The sequence below is a fragment of the Dermacentor albipictus genome, chromosome 6 (genome assembly GCF_038994185.2).
Source record: "Dermacentor albipictus isolate Rhodes 1998 colony chromosome 6, USDA_Dalb.pri_finalv2, whole genome shotgun sequence".
Taxonomy (NCBI): Eukaryota; Metazoa; Arthropoda; class Arachnida; order Ixodida; family Ixodidae; genus Dermacentor; species Dermacentor albipictus.
In genome coordinates, this window is record NC_091826.1 from 69,775,331 (window position 1) to 69,797,973 (window position 22,643).

Below are 22,643 nucleotides of genomic sequence, written 5' to 3' on the forward strand. Positions count from 1 at the left end.
CCAGCTATTGCTGACAAGAACTGTATATTCGAACTCTGCAAGAAATAAAGATGGCGACGACCTTCCCGGTCAAACCAATCAGCCTATCGTGCTTAAAAAATTAATATTATGGGGTTTTACATGCCAAAACACTTTCTGGTTATGAGGCACGCCGTAGTGGAGGACTCCAGAAATTTTGACCACCTGGGGTTCTTTAATGTGCACCTAAATCTAAGTACACAAGTGTTTTTGCATTTCGCCCCCATTGAAATGCGGCCACCATGGCCGGGATTCGATCACGTGACCTCGTGCTCAGCAGCCCAACACCATAGTCACTGAGCAACCACTGCGGGTCCTATCGTGCTTGTATACTCCTCATTTTGGAATACCCACAAGCCAGCCCCCAAGGCTTGTTTATGCATGAACAAGCCTTCAAAAGAGGGAGCATTTGCTTTACTTCAGGTAGAGGGGCGACATATTACAACTTGCACATCATTAGCTGGCTTGCAGACTGTGCTAATGCTGCAAAAAGACAAAAACGTGTAACCAATGCCTTTACTTCCGTGAGATGTTTACACAGACTACATCTGGTAGGCACTAACCTCTCCAATGTACATTTGCATTCTGACCAAAGATAGGCACAGCAGAAGCCTAAGAATCTGATTGCTGGACGTTAGTTTGATCTCCATGCTTCCGCATGTGTACAGCCAAGCGGGTTTGGCGCACAAACTTTTTTGTGCAGATGTTGCAGCTGAACGGCCGTTCTCCCGTGTGTATCGTTCGGTGCTCAGCCAGGTGGGACTTCTGGAGGAAGGCCTTGTTGCACTCGGGGCACTTGTGACACCGAACTTCCTCGTGCTTCTTCTTGTGCCTCGTCAGCTCTGCCTCGAAGATGAAAGTGGCACCGCACTGCTCGCACGCAAAGGGGACACAATCGTGGGTGTGCAGGTGATCTAACAGCTGCTGCCGAACGGGAAACCTGAAATGAAGATGAGAGTGTAAACTTGCAGCTATGTAGACACAACATGCAAGGCATATGGTAGCTCAAGATGCCACTCAAGTCAAATATAAAAAGCTTGGTGGATGTTGTGTATTCAATGCAAAAGTGAGCTGTTTGGCGAAGTGGTTGATTTTTATATGCAGAGACAGCAAAAAGATGCAGGGTAGAATGTTCTTGCTATTATTCTTGTGATCTCTCGTATTGCTAACATACTTGGTCATCCTGTTCATCCACCGTTAATTTATTCATTTACGTGTTGTTTGGAATTGAATAGCTACACCTCTATACAATGAAAATGCACATGGCTCTTTTGACAAGCTATCCAAATAGGTTCCTTCTGCAAGACAATAAAATAAGATTGGCAATACCGAACTATTACACTATGCTAACTGAAACTCAAAATTATCAAATTTCTTTATTATCCAAGGTTTGCTACAATTAAACAATTATAAATGGGGCATCAATGTGGCAGCAGTTGGAAGTGTATTTTCAAAGTGGAGACTTCACACTTTCCTAAGTTTGCATACTTTTCTTGCTTAGATGTTTGAACATAATGCAGCGGTAACATATCAGTTAAGCTTGATACTACATTTGCCTATGGCATCCCTTTTTCATCCAGCGTAGATATTTTAGGAAAAAAGTGATTAAATTTAGCTTCATTGTAGTCACTTTAAGGACAACTTTGCCTTTTTGGAACCTTAGCAAATCGGTGACCTTTTTTATTACAAATTTAGCCAGCAACCTATCCTGGTAAAATTTAAACAATATAGATTCTGAGGTTTTATATGCCAAGACCATGGTATTATTATGAGACCCACTGTAGCGGAAGACTATGGATTAATTCTGAGTACCTGAGGCTCCTTGAAGTGCACTCAATGCAAAGCACATGGCCACTTTTGCATTTCATCCGCATAGAAATGCTCCCACCACGTCTGGGATTTGATCCTGCCCCCTCGGGCTTAGCAGCACAACCGTGGTAAAACTGCTCAAGAAACTTTGGCCATGTTCAGTGTCTCACCCTCTTTTGTTCCAAAAGGGATTTATGTGCCACCATTAGCAGAGCTTATCAGCCAACTTCTCAGTGTTTGCTGTTTATTAGGTTGCCAGAGAGGTGTATGGCAGCAATGACCCAACTTGGCATCACAGCGGTTCATTAAAGAGCGATACATACATACTGCCACATACTCAGTAGCAGTATGTGCTCTTCTTTGGGATTGGCAGACAAAGACGGCCAGATCTGTCGCCAGAAAGTTGTTACAGAAAACTGGGTTAAGCACATCTCGCATTAAGAGATATGTTATCAACACTGCTGTAATGCTAGCGTATAAAAGACATTATAGAGTAATAGGAATATAACACTGCAGTTTTCATATTTAATGACAACGCACTATTTTAAACAAAATGTGAGCCATCAGCTATCTTAGGCATAAATGGGATGACCAATGAAGCCAAGCCTTGTTGAGTCAAGACTGGGTTAAAGTGAGACCAGAAATATGTGGCAGCTGCTGCCTCTTGTGTGAAATGTAGTCAAAGATTCTAAATATATGGCGCCAATCAAGAACCTGCAGGAAAGCATGAATCTGTCAGGCAATATCAAATATATTATTCTATTCTATATATAAACACACACACACACACATACACACACAGATATATATATATATATATATATCTGTGCAGCCAAGAACAGGCATTTTCCTTTCAAGCTTGGAGAATCAAAAGAAGTCACTACAATGCAGTTAGCAGTGGTAGGCAACATTAGATGCACAACATAAGGTGCAGGCTGATTTGAAAAACACAAGTGCAAAGTGATGATGTTTCAAGTGAACTTGGATGCAAGGAGCGAGTCAAATGCAGATGATGTGCACAACAGTTACCACTTCATCTAGTGGAGCAAAAGTGTGCATGTAAAAAAAGTATCCAGAAGATGCAGAGAACTGGGTAAAGTGATGAATATTTCTGTGCTCATTGGTATGTTTGAGCAATTAGTGCAAGATCTAATAAAATATTTTCACAAGGTTGTTTCTCTTGCAGTAACAAGACTACTGCTAATGATTAAAATCTCCACAGAAACTTAGTTAAACTTTCTATTAATGAAGCCGGCGGGACCTGATAATTGTTTCCCTTCATTCAAGCACTTTGTTAAGTCGAAAACACTTATGAGAATTGTATCGTATATACCCAAGCACAAAAAATGATGTATTTATCTCTGCATACGTAGTTCGCATAGACATCAAGTGTGTTGAGTGCATCTTGTGTTCCTCCATAAGGGTGGATAACCTGCATGAAGGAGTGCTGGCACATAAATTCAAAGTTGTTGAAACTCTACAACCTGCTTCTCCCACATAAAAGAATAACACTTAGCAGGCAAGATTTGAGAAACATATTTAGGATCAGGAAGCATTGGTCGGCTAGTTGGTTGGACATTATCTATTCAAAGGCACACCTTTAAGATGCTTTAATTTGATGCTAAAGTAGGTCTGGTAGTGCTGGATCTGGAATCATTGACATTATTTCACACCGATACATACATATACTTATCTACATGTGCACTTGGCTGTTGTTTGACGGGTATAACTGCTGTTTCATAGCTAAAATGTTTGTGCAATTGGCACAAGGCAGGGTGGCTGCTTAGATATGTTGAAGAGGTTGCCTGTCTACTGCACTTCATAATCAGAACCTTTCTACAACGTTTATCCTCAACTTGACAAAGTTGACGGGACCTGACAATGATTTCTGAAAATCTCAGAACTTTGTTAAACTGGAAACACCAGAAACACTTACACGATACATTATATTTGCTCATAAACAAAAGGGATGTAATTATCTCTGCATATGTAGTCATCTGTGGTATGCATTTGGTGTTCCTTCATGAGAGAGGCAAATATATGAAAAAAGTACCGGCATTTATTTTAAAGGGTGTCAAAACAGTGCCACACACACTTCTTGCACTTAGCAGCAAGCAAGCATAGAGGACATAAAACACTTCAAAGACATTTTAATTTGATACTAAATTAGATCTGGAAGTGCCGTATCATTTACCTTACCATGACATCATTACACTGCAAAATTAGGAGATGCCGCATAGCAATGAGAATATGTATGATGATGCTCATAAATATATAACCAGGAGTGCTCCAGCAGCAATCACAGTGAAGGAGCGAGTGAACATATCATGATGCCATGACACACCCTTCTTGTGGGTACTGAAACTGATACAGGTTATTCGCATTAATTATAGTAAATTATATGCTGGACTCTGATGCTTAGCCAATATTTTTTTTTAAATAAGCAGAAAATCTTACGTTAGTACTCCTTTAACAGGCCAATGTTGTCCACCACATGAACTGAAACATGGCATACACTTACTTTATCTATATTCCTGCATCGCTAAATCATGCAAGCTGTCAAGTTTACTTCATTGCTTTGAGATCTTCAGCACGTTAGGCTCTACGAACGTGAGTAAAATAATTAAAAGTACATCCTTAAATGGAATATTCAATAATACCAAGGTTCATTAAACTAAAGTTTGATTATAATTGCTTAGCGCAGCTGCAATGTGCAAGGTCCCATGGTCAAGGCATTTGATTAAAACAAGCAAAGAAAGAGATCACTCGAACAACATACACCATGGGACACAGGTGGCAGTAGAATGTCGGACGTTCGACGTGAAACCAGACATGCTTTCGAAGCAGGGCTGCATGGTTGAAGGACCTGTGGCAGACTAAGCAGCGGTGCTGCTGCATGTCGATGTGGGTGCTCTTGTGCTCCAACAGATCTTCGTTTCGTGGAAAGCTGGCCCCACAGTGACTGCACCAGAACTTCCACTTGTGTATATGCGCTACGGAGTGCTGGAGCAGGCGTTGATCGGTGTTGAAGACCTCGTGGCACATCTCGCATTCATAGCGAGGGGCACTTTCCCCGGCGCATTCAAGGTCTCGGCGGCTGCTTGCCCTCTGCGAACTGTCGCCCCCGGTAGCCGCTTCACGCTTCTTATGAACAGCAGTGTGACACCAGACATGCTTTCGAAGCATGCCCGCATTACAGAAGGACCTGTAGCAGATCAAGCAGCAGTGCTGCTGTTTGTCGACGTGGCTGATTCCGTGTTCCAACAGATCTTCGCTTCGTGGAAAGCTGGCTCCGCAGATACTGCACCAGAAATTCCACTCGCGCCCATGCGCTACGGAGTGCTGGAGAAGGCGTTGATTGGTGCTGAAGACCTTGTGGCACATCTCGCATTCATAGCTAGGGGCACTTTCCCCGAAGCATTCAAGGTCTCGGCGACTGCTTGCTGTCTGCGAACTGTCGCTCCTGGTAGCTGCTTCAAACTCATCTTCAACAGCAGCTGGAGCAGCTGCCGGCTCCTCCTTAACGATGCACATGAACCCTGGGCCTACATACTCTGCAAGATTGAAAAATGAATCCTGCTGTTATTAAATAATGCTTGTGTTGGTGGTAGTTCGAAAGTCATTAATTTGATAACACACTGCAAAGGCTAACAAGAAGCACAACAGGGACATGAACCAAAAAGGCATTTGTAACAACTGGTCTTTTTCAAGAACACGGAAAGTGGATGCATGCACAAAAACAACCAGGCACTAAGAACTATGTGCAGAACATGAAAAACTAGAAGAACAAAAAAAAACACGCAATAAATGAGAGATTGTAAAAAGTTTGATCCCCCACGAGACATTATTGTTTAACATTACATCAGCTACTTCTTAGCAAGCAGCATGAAGCACAACACATTTCAAGGATACTTTGCACCAGTGGCAATTAGAATGTCAGTGTGATTAAATATTAAAGAAAAGTATACAAAATATTGGAAATGTTGCAAAGGTTCGCTTTGGTATCATTGATTGGAAGGTGCTTAGTTGTCATGGCAACTTAGCAATAGGGAACTTATCAACAGCAGTGTTCCTTCTTTTTTTTAAAAACTGCTGTATGATGCCAGCGTTTGCTTAGCTCTGAAATGCTTAGTCTTTGTTTGACCGATAAAAGCCTGAGCATCTCGTAAAGATTCATGGCATACAAAGGCGATACAATATATGCACAAGAGGAACAAATAGCATGTTTTCTGCTGTCATTTTTGTTCCTCTTATGCCAATGTTCTGTACAGCTTTTCACACAATTTATACAACTACATACAATAAATCATACAATAAATCGTTTCTGCTGGTGTCTGGAAACACCAAACAGCAGATTTCTTGTAATATTGCCTCATGGTAAAGCTGCACGAATGTCCTAGGCTGTTCTTAAAGGAGCAGCGCTATAAATAAATTTCTGTTATACTGCCTAGTAAAGACAATGTGTAAACGGAATGTTTTTTTCAGCACTTACAACCAAGGTAGAGTGTATAAGCGCGACTGGACGAGGACGTAGAAAGACAGATGCACAGACACAGCGCTTCACCTTCAACTATAGATTTTATTTTTCCATGCATCGATAAATATGTACCGTGCGAGCGGAAACAAACGTAACAGCATAAAAAGAACATTGAGTAGTGCATTTCGTTGAACCGAACACATGTGCAAGGTAAGGGAAAAACATGTACTACAATGGTTACAAAGATGAACCGAGGAATCGTATCTCCTTTTCCAATAATGACACCGAAGGCTTGCTTACGCACTTTTGCTCAAATTTTGCAATCTCGTAGGCCTCTACAATCTCCCTCGCCATCCTGTTATGAGCCTTGTACAGAATGGAAGTGCTTTCAAACATGGGTTTGCGGGAACAATCTTGGCAGTGAATACCCAAATGACCCGAGATTACCTTAGTGACGTTATATTGATGCTCTTTTAATCTCTCGTTGATGCATCTGCCGGTTTGACCAATATACATTCTTCCGCATGAAAGTGGGATGGCATAGACACCGTTATGAGTACAGGTTACAAATTGTTTGCAATGTTGGGTAGAACATGCATGTCTTTTGTTATTCTCTGTGTTAACCTGTTTGCATAGCTTCTGTACACGCTCAGGGGCAGAGAAAACCACGTCTACCTCCGATTTCGCCGCTATTCTTCTGAGATTATGTGAAATGCAATGAATGTATGGTACCACAGCAACTTTGTTTGCTCTAGCATTGGCACTGCTTGCATTCGACGCGTTTTTGCCCTTCTTGCTTAAGCCCTCCGCGACAGAAGTTAGCATACGTATCGGGTAACCAGGATCTGCCAGGCGCTTGGCCTGCTCTTTGAAACTGGCTTCCATTTTGACGAGGTCGTGCAACCACAAAATGGAAGCCAGTTTCAAAGAGCAGGCCAAGCGCCTGGCAGATTCTGGTTACCCGATACGTATGCTAACTTCTGTCGCGGAGGGAAAAACGCGTCGAATGCAAGCAGTGCCAATGCTAGAGCAAAGAAAGCTGCTGTGGTACCACACATTCATTGCATTTCACATAATCTCAGAAGAATAGCAGCGAAATTGGGGGTAGACGTGGTTTTCTCTGCCCCTGAGCGTCTACAGAAGCTATGCAAACAGGTTCAATCAATCAATCAATCAATCAATCAATCAATCAATCAATCAATCAATCAAAAAGTGAGCTTTATTTAAACAAGTCAAGTAATGTGTACAAAAATAGTTGGACCAATTGCCTATGTGGCTAGTAGCTGGTCCAATACACAAAAGTACATATACAGGTCAACCAAATACATATCTGCTCAATGAGTAAGAAAACTTTTTACATGAACAAGTACTTTTGTTTTTTTTAGGGAAGAGCTATTACGTTTGGCTAGACAAGGAGAAGCGTTAACATACAAGATCAAAATTTCTGGTTACTTTTATTTCCACAGGCAAAGTGTTCCAAGTTATAGCGCCAAAGAACTCTATTAATTGTTTACCGTGTACATTGCTGCAATAAGGAAGGTTTAAGTTAAAGTTAGTTGCTTGCCTGGTGTTTGCACGTGGGAAGTTAAATATGGTGTTAGGTAAGGGAAATTTGGTGTTGAGTGTTTTGTGAACTAAACAAGTGATCTTATAATTTCTTAACGCCGTGAAAGAAAGAATACGAAGGTCAGTAAACAGAATGCTACTTGGGTGATGAACAGAGGAAAATGTTATTATTTTTAGGGCGTGTTTTTGCAACTGCATTATAGGTGTTTAGTAAGTTTTGTATGTTAGCCCCTATATTTCACAACCATAGCTCATGTGGGTATGAAACAAAGAAAAGTATATGCAACGAAGCAAGGCACGAGGAAAGAACGACAGAAAGCTGAGCTAGTTGGTAAGGATTCATTATGCAAAATATAAGTGAGGCGTGCAGACAGGACACAAGAGTAGAGAAGTGGACAACACGAACGGCGTTCGTGTTGTCCACTTCTCTACTCTTGTGTCCTGTCTGCACGCCTCACTTATATTTTGCACGAGAAAAATATTGCCGGGCACGGGCCAGTGTGTAACAGCTGAAAGCGAGTTTTCTACAGACAACGCTAATTTGTTCTCTCCAGTGCAAGTGACTGTCTAAAGTAACACCTAAATATTTAAATGAATCAACACAATCCAGAGTTCGGTTTGCTAGAGTCAAAGTGAACTCACTGTAGTTTAGTATTTTCCCGTTAGAGTGAAATATAATATACTTAGTTTTATCAGTATTTAGGGCTAGTCTATTTTCTGAAAACCATTTAGCTACTTTTAGCAGTTCACCAGATATAGTAGTGTCTTGTAATGACGAGAGGGAGTCCCCTGAGTAAACTAAGGCGGTATTGTCAGCGTAAATCAAAACTTTTGACAGGTTAAGTGTGCCCGTTAAATCATTTATATATAATGAAAACAGGATAGGGCCTAAAACCGAGCCTTGCGGTAGATTGCATACAATATCGGTGAAAGCAGAATGATGTTTGTTAATTACCACTTGTTGCCTTCGTGCCTTAAAGTAGATGTGGACGAATTGAAGCGCGTTTCCAATGATACCATAAGATTCCAGTTTTACAAACAGTATGGAATGACAGATCGTATCGAACGCTTTTCTTATATCAAGAAAGATTGACACAGCAATGTTATTCTTGTTAAGAGTAGAGTTAAGCGATTGCGAAAGTGTTAAGACTGTGGTTGATGTAGATCTACCTGCAACAAAGCCATGCTGCTGCGGGCAGATAATGTTAATGCTTACAAGAAATGCATGTAACTGCAGCACAATGAGCTTTTCGAATAGTGTGTTAACTACACTAAGAATTGAAATAGGTCTATAACTACTCGGATGGTTCGGATCACCAGTTTTGTAAACAGGGATAACCTTTGACACTTTCAGTATATTTGGGTAAACACTACTTATCGCATGGTTAAACACGTGACAAAAGGGCACACATAAGACATCAATATTGTTTTTCAATATCTTAACTTGAATGCCGTCAAGTCCGGATGCCTTATCAACCAATAATTTGCCTACGATACCTTTTTTTTTCCTCAAGAGTTATTTCACCAAATGAAAAATCACTGTTGACGCTTCTCTGGATCCTAGTTGTGGGAATTGATAGTACAGACTGCTTAGATATATTGTCATCAATTTATGAGAAATAATCATTGAAGTCATTAGCAATCTGAGGAGACGGATTTTCGGGAGTAACATACTGTTTATCCTGTAATCCTACTAGACCTCTTACTATTTTCCATATTTGCCTTCCATTGCCATTTAGTCGTTTAATCAAGTTCGTATAACAGACCTTCTTTGATTTGCGAATTAGCATCTGATTTGTTTCGAAAAAATTTTAACTGGCTTTTGTAGTAGTTGTTAGTCTTGTTATGTTTTAATTTATTATAATAGTAGTCTTTCCTTTTCAGTAGAGCAAGTATGGACTCATTCATCCACGGACATATGGCATAATCATAGCTGCGCCGTCTCGCATATTCCCACGCATTGACCACCAACTCAAAGTCGAACCCATCTTTGCTGGCACTAACCTCTTCTTTCACTTGCCGCTCGTCCTAGCCATCCGTCAATGGAATCTTCTGCCTGGCACCATTGCATCTGTCATTGATTACGAAGCGTTTGTAACCAGCCTGAAATGTCACCTTGAGCTGTAACCTTCATTCTTCCCCTCTCCTCACTTCATACATGTGTGTGTATATATAACGCTACTCTCTGTAACAATTGAATGTTTGTTGATTATTGTTGATATGTATCTTTATATTTTGTTTTTCTCTTCAACATGCTGTTAACGGTGAGTGACTTCTGTACACACCGTAGTACTGCGTTGCTTTGTACTAACTGTTGTTCCCCCTCTATGTAATGCCTGCTGGGCCTTTAGGGTATTTGAAAAAAAAAAAGCATACTGCAATTCTTCTATCGCATTTGTAATGCAGTCAATACCGTTTTGACAATCCGTGTGAACGTTGTCATTGTAGAGGTTATCAAAATCTGTAGTGAGTAAGATGCTGCGTACACATGGATAGTTAAGCCTTGTCGAATATTTGTGGTGCGTTTGGTGAAAAGAATGCAAACAATCCTGAGGCAGAAACAAAAATGTTGGGCAATGATCAGCAATTGTGGTATCATAAACACCTGCCCGTACATCGATATCAATATTGCACAAAATATGATCGATGAGAGTTGAAGACATGTTGCAAACACAAGTAGGGGATGAAATCACATTTTTAAGAATAAAGGACTGTAGAAAAAATATGTACTCATAGCAGTCATCTCTAGACAAGTCGACGTTCATGTCACCACAAATGATAATCGGATTGCGGACATGTATTAGAGGGCCGATAACAGTTTCTATCACAGGGATGAAATTATTAATACATGAGCTAGGAGGACGGTAAACTACGCCTATAACAACACCACATTCAAGTTTCACAAAAAGGTTTTCGGCACTTTGATTGCTGTACGAACTGTTAACTAGGCATTGAAACCCGAGCCTGTGGCTTATAAAAAGCGCGACGCCACCAACACGTGCTGTACTTTCTCTAGGTTGCGATAGCATCGTGTATCCAGGTATTTTTATTTTTTCATCCCTTCTGAGCCATGTTTCTGTTATCGCGATGATGTCGTTGGAAAATGAGTGTTGCGATATGTAGGTTAAAAATACGTCTAGATTTCTGCTAATGCTACGGATGTTGCAGTGGACTAAGGACAAAAAATCATGTCCTTTCCATGTTTCTTCGATATCTGTTAAAGTCTTCATTTTTTATCTTTTTTTTACGCTTACTGCACCTTAGCAAGGTCCTCTACGCATGTCACATGCAGTACACGCAAATTTTCTGTTTCGCGCATGAGGATCTTCCCATCAGACACCCAACTGAATTTCCAGTTTGTTCCCTCTTTGCACTCAGCGCTTTGCCCAACAATACCTTGTTCGCTGGACACAAGTGTTCATTAATAAAAATTGGAGAAATATCCTTAAAGCCAAGAAGAGACGTGTTTATTCTGTGCTTTTTAGCCGCGTTAAGGAATCTGTCCCTGACCTTACTGGACACAACCCAAAACTACGATATTTTGCTTCGCCTTGTCTCTTGTGGGAACTCGATGAATTACCTCCATGTCTGAATCCTGGATTTCAGATTCGACACAGACAGCAATAGCTTTCATGGTTGAGGCAAGCTTTTCATCTGGAGCCACAGGAATGCCTTTCACCTCCAAATTGTTTTTGTGACTGTGCTGGTGCAGGTCGACTAGTTCTTTCTTAATTTCTTTCAAGTCTTTTGAAAGGCGGGTGTTCTCATTCGTAATTTCCTTATTCCTGGCTTTGACTTGAACAAGTTCCTTCCTTATTTCTACAATTTCTGTCTTGAACGTTTCAAATTTTTCATTAATGAAGTCCATGCCCTCCCTCACGTAATTGATCTCCGTTTCTGTAACTTTTTTTATTTCGGCATGCTGCTTATCGAGCCGATCTGACGAATCTGCAAGCGCCTTAGCTATTTCCTTCACAGACGAAGGTGGCTTATCAGACATTCTATTGGCAATAGACAGAGCAATCCAGAAGCCTAAGTGTTGTATCTATTACGAGGTAGGTAGTTACTGACATACCTGCGTAGAACAAGCAAGCAGTTACTTGTCAATTGACTCTGTGGCTGCCTGGATTGCTCCGCTATGACGCCTTCTTCCGCCGGGGCTGCGTTTATGTAGCCGCAGAGTGACGTCAACGCTGGTTGGAGTGCAGACGCAGTTTGCAGCCTGGCCGCTGTAAGATGACTTCCACTCGGCCTGGTGCTGCACTGCTAGCAAGCTTCACAGCGACGTGGTGGCGAGTGATGATTCCGGGGCTGTCTGGCGATTTCAACTGCGTAGAACAAGCAAGCGGTTACTTGTCTATCAACTCTGTGGCTGCCTGGATTGCTCCGCTATGACGCCTTCTTCCGCCGGGGCAGCGTTTATGTAACCGCAGAGTGACGTCAACGCTGGTTGGAGCGCAGACGCAGTTTGCAGCCTGGCCGCTGTAAGATGACTTGAACTCGACCTGGTGCTGCGCTGCTAGCAAGCTTCACAGCGACGTGGTGGCGAGTGATGATCCCGGGGCTGTCTGGTGATTTCAACTGCGTAGAACAAGCAAGCGGTTACTTGTCGATCGACTCTGTGGCTGCCTGGATTGCTCCGCTGTGACCGAAGAATAGCACAGAGAATAATAAAAGACACGCATGTTCTACCCAACATCGCAAACAATTTGTAACCTGTACTCGTAACGTTGTCTATGCCATCCCACTTTCATGCAGAAGAACGTATATTGGTCAAACCGGCAGATGCATCAACGAGAGATTAAAAGAGCATCACTATAACGTCAGGTAATCTCGGGTCATTTGGGTATTCACTGCCGAGATTGTTCCTGCAAACCCATGTTTGAAAGCACTTCCATCTGTACAAGGCTCATAGCAGGATGACGAAGGAGATTGCAGAGGCCTACGAGATTGCAAAATTTGAGCAAACGTGCGTAAGCAAGCCTTCGGTGTCACTATCAGAAAAGCAGAAACAATTCCTCGGTTCATCTTTGTGACCATTGTAGTACAATGTTTTTCCGTTGCCTTGCACACGTGTTCGGTTCAACGAAATGCACCACTCAATGTTCTTTTTATGCTGTTACGTTTGTTTCCGCTCGCACGGTACATATTTATCGATGCGTGCAACAATAAAATCTATAGTTGAAGGTGAAGCGCTGTGTCTGTGCATCTGTCTTTCTACGTCCTCATCCAGTCGCGCTTATACACTCTACCATGGATTCTAACCAACTAGCCCGCCAACGTGTTACAACCAAGGCTTGGGCAGGTATAATACCTGTGGTGCAACAAAAGGCTGGTGCCCTGTAGTGTATGGGGTTGCGAGTAATGGTATTAGGCTTCGGCACTCCGCACATCACGGTTGTTGCTAGCCTGCTTAACAACCACGGGCCGGTTCAATCCCGGGGAAACAAGGAACGAGAGCCACGTGTATACTCGGCAAGCACTTCAACCTGCACGCTCGGCGTGAAACTTGTTGTGTGGTGCAGCCACCTTAGGTCCCAAGGAAGAGCGCAAACCATGCCACATGTGTACACTGAACCCAAGATGCAAAAAATGGTGTGCTTAGGGACAAGATCATGTTTTGATAACACCCGTGATTTTGACAATCGTAGGCTGCTGTAGTTTCATAGACTACAGAATTCCAGAAGAGTGAAACTCTGTGCATGGGTATGCTGTTCAGCAAACATATGCCAATTAATATTAATCTAGAAGGCATCACTGCAGCTTGCAATATTGGGACAGCTGTGTACATTATTATGCAAGCTTCAGAAGTTGACATAGAGGCCTAGTGGGAGCATCTTCCAACGCCAAAAATGGAAGTCCGAGCGAGAAAGCGTACAATTTCATTTTCATCTTGCCTCTTGAATTCTTCTTGACAATTTCCCTGCTCAAGTTCTCAAACTGATCTTGTAGCTTCCTTTTGTGCAGTAAATATTTGTTGTCATCATCATTATTAACTTCAGAGCACTATATGTCCGTACAATGCAGATTCACTTATCATGACCTTGTGCTTTTTTGTGTATAAAGCAAAATCAGAAGAAAAAAAATCTTTGCCTGAAGTGAAGCTCTTGTAAGGTATTAGCAGTAATAAATAAAAGTAAAGAGAAAGGGAACACTTTTCAAAATGCTGTAAGTTTAGCCACAGCTAGAACATACAATACGGCATACATATTGAATTAAAAATTAGGTGTCGAGACACCTCAATTTATTACCACAATGAGAAAAAGACTCATCGCATCCAAAACTTGCACATCATTAAAAGACGACTACAGAGAAGAGAATTTTAACAAACCAGATCATTCAATGGTAGACAACCTACAGCATCATTCTGAGCTTAACAATAGCAGTAAGCACTTCTAACACTTTTATCACAGCATCTTCACCACATTCTGTACGTCCCACCAAGGTATGTGCAGCTACTATAACTCCCATGGAGGTAAAGAAACAGCCAACAGAGCTCCAGAAAAGCCACGGATATCTCGCAAAGCAATGAACAATAAACCTACGTGGCAAACCAATCTATGAACAAGCACCAATTTGCGACGAATTCTAAACATATACGGTGCCTCTCAAAAAGAACTCCAGGAAGTGGGCAAGTGAAGTCATCTAACAGCACTATTCTCATTGATGATAATACAATTTCTGGTTGTATAGGGCTATAGAGGCCTGCAAAGACAATTTGTTTCTTATTCCAACACCAAGAAAAGCTCCAAAGCTGGTTTCAAAGCCTAATGCAAAATTTAAACAACTAATATATGAATAACCACTTGCTTTTTTTTTTCCAACAAAAGACTGTTCCTCTCCAACTCTTTAATTAAGCAGATAGAACTTGAATACAAAAATAATGAAGCTGGAGAACTTCATGGCACATTCGATTGGCCATTTCTGACCACTCCTGCAAAACTTCAAAGGGTGAAGTGCCTAAGCTTCATTGTGACAATAATCACACTCATACAGCATTAAAAAAGATCAAATAATTAAAGCTAAAATCTTTTTACCCTTTAATACAGCGCCATTGATCCACTACACAATTATCAGAGCACTCTTATAGCACTTCAAATGACCAACCAAATGCGCTGTTAGCAATAATCTAGCACAGAGGCTTGATACAAATAATGCGCCATGCTTTGTGAATCCGATACACAGAAGTATGCTATATTGTAGTTAGACGTGCTTCTTTCAAATGAAACTGTGCAACCTAGAGCACAAATAAACAAAGCTACTGATGTCAGATGAGCCTTTCACAATCTTTAATACAAAGAGGCATGTTTGCTAGTGCTACATAATGACCTTAGGAAACCATCGTGCTATGTTAGCTGTCGACTGTTTTTGAGTGCTACCATAAGTACAGTACAACATACACATACTAAGAAAGAAGGCATTGAAGAAACAATCAGTTCAGGTTCTGAACGACACTTGTTTCTTTTCTTGTTCAAGTGTCAATGAAAAGAAAATAATTTAGCCACTGAAAGTTTGCAGTGCGTACTCTACCTGATGTAGCAGTCAGAAAAACAAATAGGACACATAGAGACATCACATGACCAGGCAATAAACTATAAAGTAGAGCTAGAAACAGAAATCCCAATATGGTTTTATGTTGGACGAACAACAAAGACAATCGGTACATATGCTTCTGGAACATAAACACCACGAAAGAGGTCCAAACCTTGCTGACGTGAATTGAGCCGTGCCCTATGTATTTGTGATCCTGACCTACGGAGTACACTTGTCAATACACAACTTACTGAAATCTTAAAGTTGAGAGAAAGCTTTCTTCCAATCAAAAACCCTTGTCTCGAAATCCAATACTGCATTCTTTAACAAGAACAAAAGGTGAAAGCCATTTAGCTCAACAAAGTCTCAACAAGCGAATTCTACTTCTCAGTGGTCTGAGCTCTGACGATTGCTGCCTGCACAGAGACAAGAGAGGGAACTTTACTAAAGAAAACAGACAGATGACAATGTTTTAAAGGACAGGAGTGGCAGAATAATGTCATCAGCAGGACTTAATTTTCAGATTACAACTCAGAAAAAAAATAACAATATGTTTGAGGCAGCATGCTTCGAAGTATGCAATACTGATCTATGGCTTTCAACTCATGCTTTCCCTTGAGGCAAAAATATGGTTTGAGGACGACAGTTCTTGGTTGGAACAAAGCTTTGCAGGGACAACTTATTCACAGAATATTGCAAAATGCCGATTCCAAAGTGAAGTTTAAAGCTGCAGGGAGACCGTGCCTCCTGGCTTTTATGTTCCAAGAATTTTGCAACCGCCAATGCATAAGCAACACGGTATCTCAAGCCCTTTTGTTTTGTGAGCATGTCTACAGAACTGATCATCCTGTAGCCCAATATTTAGTAGATGCAGCCATCTTGCAGAAGTGATGTCTGGCCCAGGTTTGTTGGTGCTGGAGAAACATGAGAGGGGCACGAAGTAGGTTGCCACTTGCAAGTCTGCAACTGTCACATTCCTCAAATTTCGGTATGCCTCTGTAAATGAACCAACAACCCTCGTGAGCGGAAGTTTTTCAAGGTGTGTAAACGCAAGACATGCAATGTATCTCATGAAATTCAAAGAAGTCAAAAGGTTCGCAGGAAGATGAGTTGAAGTGATAAACTGTGGAAAACATGGAAAGTCCCAGCTTACAGCCAATGTTTCGACAAAAGAACTGGTCTTCGTGGCTCTGAAAAATACAAGTTCCTTTGTCAGAACGTTGAGTCTAAACTGGAACTTTGGTTGACCAGCTATTTATCATATCTTATGAGGGTACTATCAGTATAAATTCAAACACAAACAATTCCGAGACTACTCGAATGTAGTGCTCGACTTCCAGGTCACCTGCATTTGACATAGTGCCTTACTCCAGAGTTGAAAACACCCATTTGGGACTACTCCACACTTAGAAATCAGCTACAGGGAGATTACATGTCACACTTCCGTATAATTATGCACAATAGACATTTTGATCAGTTATTTCCAGTTAGCATTTCAATTATTGTGGGTAGTACATGACAATTGAGTATGAGATATTCAGGCATAATGGCATTACTGCCAAGTGCTAAATAACATTCAAAGTGCCACAAGAAATTTGTGAGACGATGTCACAACCACAGGACATTAGTATACCACCAGCAAGAGACTAAAGAACTACACAGGTAAGCCGGGTCGAACACGCAAGTTGTCCACTCGTGCTTACAAGATGTCCAGGTGCTGACATCTGCAAAACATACCTTGAACAGTTTATAAGTGCAGCAGTCATGATTTTCTGCAAGCCAATGTGTCAAGGGTTCAAGAGGACCGAGATTGGCAAGGAAACCATTTACCCCCAACTGCGACTTTCCATTTGCACAGCACCACATGAAACTCTTCCATGTGCTTCTTGCACAGATTACCTATACAACCATTACAAAACTACTCTACGTAGAAGAAGAGCGGTGCTATCATGAATGAAAACTGGAGTTGCCTGCGAGGCCAAAGGTATCGCAAGCTACTCGAGACAAAGGGTGAAAGATAAAACATGGAGCAGGGGCACAAGTTCACTTACACACACTGAGCTATTGATAAGGTTGTTAAATCTCAGCAGGATTTCTGCACAAACTTCTTGGAGATGTTGCATTTGTATTACTGTTCTCTCATTCACAGCCTTTCAATACCCCATCAGAAGGGCTCACCATATAAAGACATTTAGGCACTGATGTGTCCAAAAAGCTGCATCTGCATCAGCCCTGCGCACTGAGACACAGCAAGTTGAGAAATGTAGTGCAAAAAGCATAAGGAGTGGGCAGGCACAAAATGCAGCGGCGAGTGTTCCTCGAAGGGAACATGCATACATACATACACCAGCAGATCACCTTGTCTGCGGTAGGCCTCTGCTTTTTTTTGCATCCATATCCCTGCCTTCTCTTTGCTTGGAGGCTTCATTGCCAAGAAACCGTGTGCCCTGCACGAAGATCTTGCATGTCAAGTGCAAATCACAAGTCTGTGAAGGAGTCAATTGGTCCATTCTACAAACAACCTGTTTATGCAGGTCTCCTTCATTCCCATCATGTGGAGGTTTTGGCTATTCGTGGACTTGGTCAAAGTTGCTAAACCGCTGAAATGCCTTTGTACTGGTGGCATATGTAAGGGCACTATTTCTTGAAAGCACGGAAGCAGACAAATGGCAGGCATATCTCCAGATTTTTAGGGTGGACCTGCAGGAGGATCTCCTGCATTTTTGACTTGTCACTGGCTGCAGCAAAGAGAGACCGGCGGGTGTGACTTCATTTTGTCAAAGCAGTCTGTACAGTGTAGAGAAAAAAAATTAATGCAGTCACAGAAGCAGAAAGAGAAATGACAAATGTATTAAACTACCAGATAACCTACACCGTGCAGCGAAGGCTATGGCTTGTGTAAGCCATACAGTAACGAGTGCTGACTGCGTATTCCAGAGAAAGGTGACGAGCTCGCCCATCTTGCACTGCTAATTCTTTCATGAAGCTTTTGTCTGTCACACCGTTGTGTGGGGGCCATCAGAGGTGCAAAGAAGGAGCTCTTCCTGTGGTTGGCTGCCTTGACCTATGGCTTTCACTGCACAATTAGTAAAATAAGGTAGAGAGAAGGTGACTGCAAAGCTAGAGATACACTAAGTCAGTAAACCTGTCACGTGAAGTTGCTATGTTACTCTGGTGAAACAACAAATGCATCTCCCTAGAGGAACTTGAGGTACAGCAAGCAAGAAAACCATAAATTTAAAGCACTGGCAGCAATGCTATGATCAGATTGGAACAAGAGCCCCCAACTGTGTTAGTGTCATTCAGAAACTATTTACCGATGGGTCCCTGCTTGTGGTGTTAATGACTTTATCTAGTGCAGTGGTCAGCATAGATCAGGGCATCAAAGAAGGAAAAAGACCATAAGGTGCATCAAGTGACAGTTTTGAAAGTCAGTCATGAAGAATATAAAGGGAAGGCTCATGAGAAAACTGCTCTTACCACGCGAAAGGTTGGTGGTAATTTCTAGCAGTCGAGAGAGTGGAGAGTATGGTGAAGAGTAGTGCACAGATCGGGTGGTGACAGCCAATAGTGATGAGGGCATCACCAAAAACAACCTCAAACCAAACATTGGCTTGAAAAGTACAAAATCTAGTTTACTATATAGGTCCTGCCAACACGAAGGTCCCATTTCCAAATGTAACACCCCCTGAAATGGGGGCCTTTAAGGAATAAAACTGAACTGAACTGAATAGTCAATGCGCAGATGATCCCCAAAGGAAAGCAGGGGCAGTATTAGAGGAAGTTGACCTTTTGAGGCTGACTGCCTGATGTCATGTTCTCTGCTAGCTTTTTTTTTTCGATTCCCCCATAGATGAGAGGCACATAAGCACCGACATCTTCAGATTAGGAGAAGTTATGATTGAGAGTTGCAAGAACTATAGCGGTACTGATTGACTCGTAGGAGTGAGGGAGAAAACTTCATTTCCAATCAGAACGGTTCGCGTCCGGCGAGTTAGTGGGCCGGGGCACCTGCCGAGGTTACGGCCAAGAGTTCGCGTCTCCTGGTCTTCCAGATTCAAGCTGAGCAGCGCAGCCTGCCATCGCGCGCAGAGGCTGTCGGTGGAGGTCTCCCTCTCATTATCGTGTATTAGTCTCTGGCATTCCCACAGCATGTGTTCTAGCACGGCTTATGGGACCTAGAATTTTATTTATTGAATATAGTATCACAGATTACTGTTAATAATTGTCTCAGTAAAAGTGAGTCTGCATTTTGTACCTAGGTGATGTGCATAGTGCAGCATCTATTATTTAATATGTAGTAGTATACAAATATGTCAGCTTGAGCAATATGCTTATGCTGAAGACACTCCTGCTCTGCAGAGGGTATATACTACATTGACAACCAAACTATTAGGAATGGTAGCAACTTACTGAAATGACGTGTAAATAATGATTCGTTCCAAACATATGCAACCACAGTCAAGGAGCTCTTACAAGTTATAATTAACGTGAAAAAAATATGTAGGAAAGGTAGTCACACCCCTTAGTGGACTAAAATGGTAAAACCGTGAAGTTACCAAATGCGAGTTTGGAAAATTTTCATATGGTGAGGAAATAAAAGCCTCGACACAGCCCATACATGCATGGAAGACCAAAAGCATAAGGTTGTGCCAAATAAAGCACTCCACAAAGGAACTGCCTCTCTACATGTTTATGCTTTGCAAAGTTTGTCTCAAGTTTGCATGCGCGCGATACGCTTTTCTTTCTCACTCTCTGGTGAGGAGGGCGCGCGGCTGCGTTTATAAGAACGGTTAAGCGATCTTGGTTTGAACTGGTTGATCGTTTCCGTCGAAGCTATAGAAAACGAGCGATATAGTAGACGGAAACCAAGAACAGTCAGTATGTGTTCTCGTCACCGTCGTATTCGTTTGACTAAATTTCAATAAAACGAGGTCCTTTTAATACCATGCTCGCACCGCTGCTCCTCACCAGCGCCGCGCACTACCTTGACGAGCATGAGCAAGCGAGCAAGCGCACAAGGCGCGCACATTCGTGAGGAGTGGTGGAGCGGCACAAGAAAAAACTGCAGACCCAGAGGCGTGATCGAAGGGGAGCGCTAACGCAGCGCGCCATACTTTCTTCCATTTTTTTTCTCCCCGTACGTGGTGCGCTGAACTTCAACAACTTTTAAAACACGCAGTTAACACGACATCCGCCGTAGTGAACTACTTGCTGCCACCTCACGATTCGAACCACTGTGACTCGCACGGTTTACGACGAGTACGGCGACCAAGGAGCAGCGAGAAATCCACGACGTCTCGGTGAGGGGCTGCGTACAGCGGCACGTACGCTGTGAAGCGGAACACTTGACATCCAGAGGAACGTGTTGCACCCGGTAACATGACGCTCAGTTCTAAGAATTTCTTTCTCTATGGTTCTAAGCACGTAAATGTGCGAATGAAGCACAGAAAACCGAGCAATGACCGCGCCAACTTTAGGCTGGATGGATGGATGATTGAGACTCAACCCTATGAATCGATGAATGGGTGGATGAATAATTGAGGCTCAACCCTTTGAATAGGGCGGCGGCGGCGCGCGCCACCTAGCCCTGAATGGCATACCTATGGATTTACTCCTTTTGCGTTGATATTATCCACCAATCAGATAGCCTCCGTTTAGTTATTTCTACCTGTTCAAAGTCTATTTTACTTTCACTGTCTTTAAAACCCAAAGATTTGAATAGTTCCCCGTTACATTCAACTGCAGGGTTAAGTTGTTTACAAGCAAGTATCAGGTGTTCTTTCCTCCTCCTCTCCACACGCCCCGCACAACAAATCTATCTCCTGGTATCTGGCTCGGTACGTTTTAGTCCGCAGTACACCTGTCCTGGCTTCAAACAACAATGAGCTTCCCTTTGAGTTATCGTAAATATTTTCTTTGGCTATTTCTTGCTTAAACGTCCTGTAAGTCTCTAATGCCGATTTGGTTTGTATCTCTGTTTTCCAGATACCCCTCTCCGTCTCCTTAACCTTTTTCTTGACGGATGATTCCTTACCTGTCCCCCCACTACTGCCCAAGTATTTGCTTGTCAATTTTCTAGTTCGCTTCCTCCACCTTGTGTCAACATTCCTCGTGTATAAGTAACGGAAAACCCTCCTAGCCCACCGCATTTCCTCCATTTTTCTCAGTCGCTCCTCAAATGCTACCTTGCTACTGGCCTCTCTGCCCTCGAAAGAAGACCATCCCAGATCCCCCTGCACCCCAATATTTGGCGTCTTGCCATGTGCTCCCAGAGTGAGCCTACCCACACCACATCGCCTAATTTCCAACTGTTGCCAGGTATCTGCTCTCGTACATAGAACTGCATTTGCAAATGTCAGGCCCCGAACCATTACCCCATTCCATATCCCTCGTACTTCCTCGTACCTATTGTAGTTCCACAGTGCCCTACTCTTCATAATTGCTGCACTTAATGACCTATAGTCGTTAGATATTTTTCGTACTCTGTCAGATACTCAATGCCATTATTTATTCACACCCCAAGGTACTTGTATTAATCGACTATCTCCAGCGTGGCCTCCTGTATCTTATGCTCGCCACAAATGTTATCATTAAAAATCATGACTGCTGATTTTTCTTTGTTAAACTTCAAGCCTAATCTGTCTCCTTCTGTACCACATATGTCCATCAATCCCTGCAGATCTCCTGCATTGTCAGCCATTAATACGATATCATCCGCATGCATCTGTCCTGGTAATGATTGTTCAATCAATTTTCCTTGTTTGAACAATGATAGGTTGAAGCCGAGTCCGCTTTGCTGTATTTTGGCCTCTAAACCTTGTAGCTACAGCATAAACATCGGAGGTGACAATGCGCACCCCTGCCTAAACCCCCGCCGAATCATTACAGGCTCCGAAACCTGCTTTTCCCATTGTATAATCACCCGGTTACATTTATAGATATCTTTTAAGAAATTGGTTACTCCATCTTGCAGTCCTAAAGTTTCCAGAATGCCCCACAAGCCCTCTTGAAGTACACTGTCATAGGCTCCCTTTATATCCAAAAAAGCCAGCCATAGGGGTCTGTGTTCCTTTTCAGCTATTTCATTGCACTGTGTTAGTGAGAACAGATTGTCTTCTAGCCTCCTATGCTTCCGGAACCCATTTTGTAGCTCTCCAAGTACCCCCTCGTTCTCTACCCATGCCTGCAGTCTGTCCTTTATAATCTGCATAACCACCCTGTAAACCACTGACGTGAC

The 22,643-nt window shown here is 42.3% G+C and overlaps 1 protein-coding gene across 3 annotated transcripts; it reads right to left on the reverse strand.

Annotated features, from left to right (window-relative positions):
- Positions 1-410: 410 nt before the first annotated feature.
- LOC135910464 (zinc finger protein 675-like) lies at positions 411-20,918 on the reverse strand. 3 transcript variants are annotated; one of them, XM_065442499.2, is made up of 6 exons: positions 20,735-20,918; positions 18,276-18,479; positions 17,762-18,190; positions 16,243-16,399; positions 4,607-5,381; positions 411-958 (listed from the first exon to the last, which is right to left on the reverse strand). In XM_065442499.2, exons 4-6 carry the CDS (start codon positions 16,247-16,249, stop codon positions 631-633), a joined length of 1,110 nt encoding a protein of 369 aa, XP_065298571.2. In that variant the 5' UTR covers positions 16,250-16,399; positions 17,762-18,190; positions 18,276-18,479; positions 20,735-20,918; the 3' UTR covers positions 411-630. The 3 variants fall into 3 exon arrangements, with proteins under 3 accessions (XP_065298571.2, XP_070396906.1, XP_070396907.1); XM_070540805.1 differs by lacking the exons at positions 16,243-16,399; positions 17,762-18,190; positions 18,276-18,479; positions 20,735-20,918 and adding an exon at positions 13,185-13,390; XM_070540806.1 differs by lacking the exons at positions 411-958; positions 16,243-16,399; positions 17,762-18,190; positions 18,276-18,479; positions 20,735-20,918 and adding exons at positions 3,091-3,259; positions 13,185-13,409.
- Between the last annotated feature and the right edge of the window lie 1,725 nt (positions 20,919-22,643).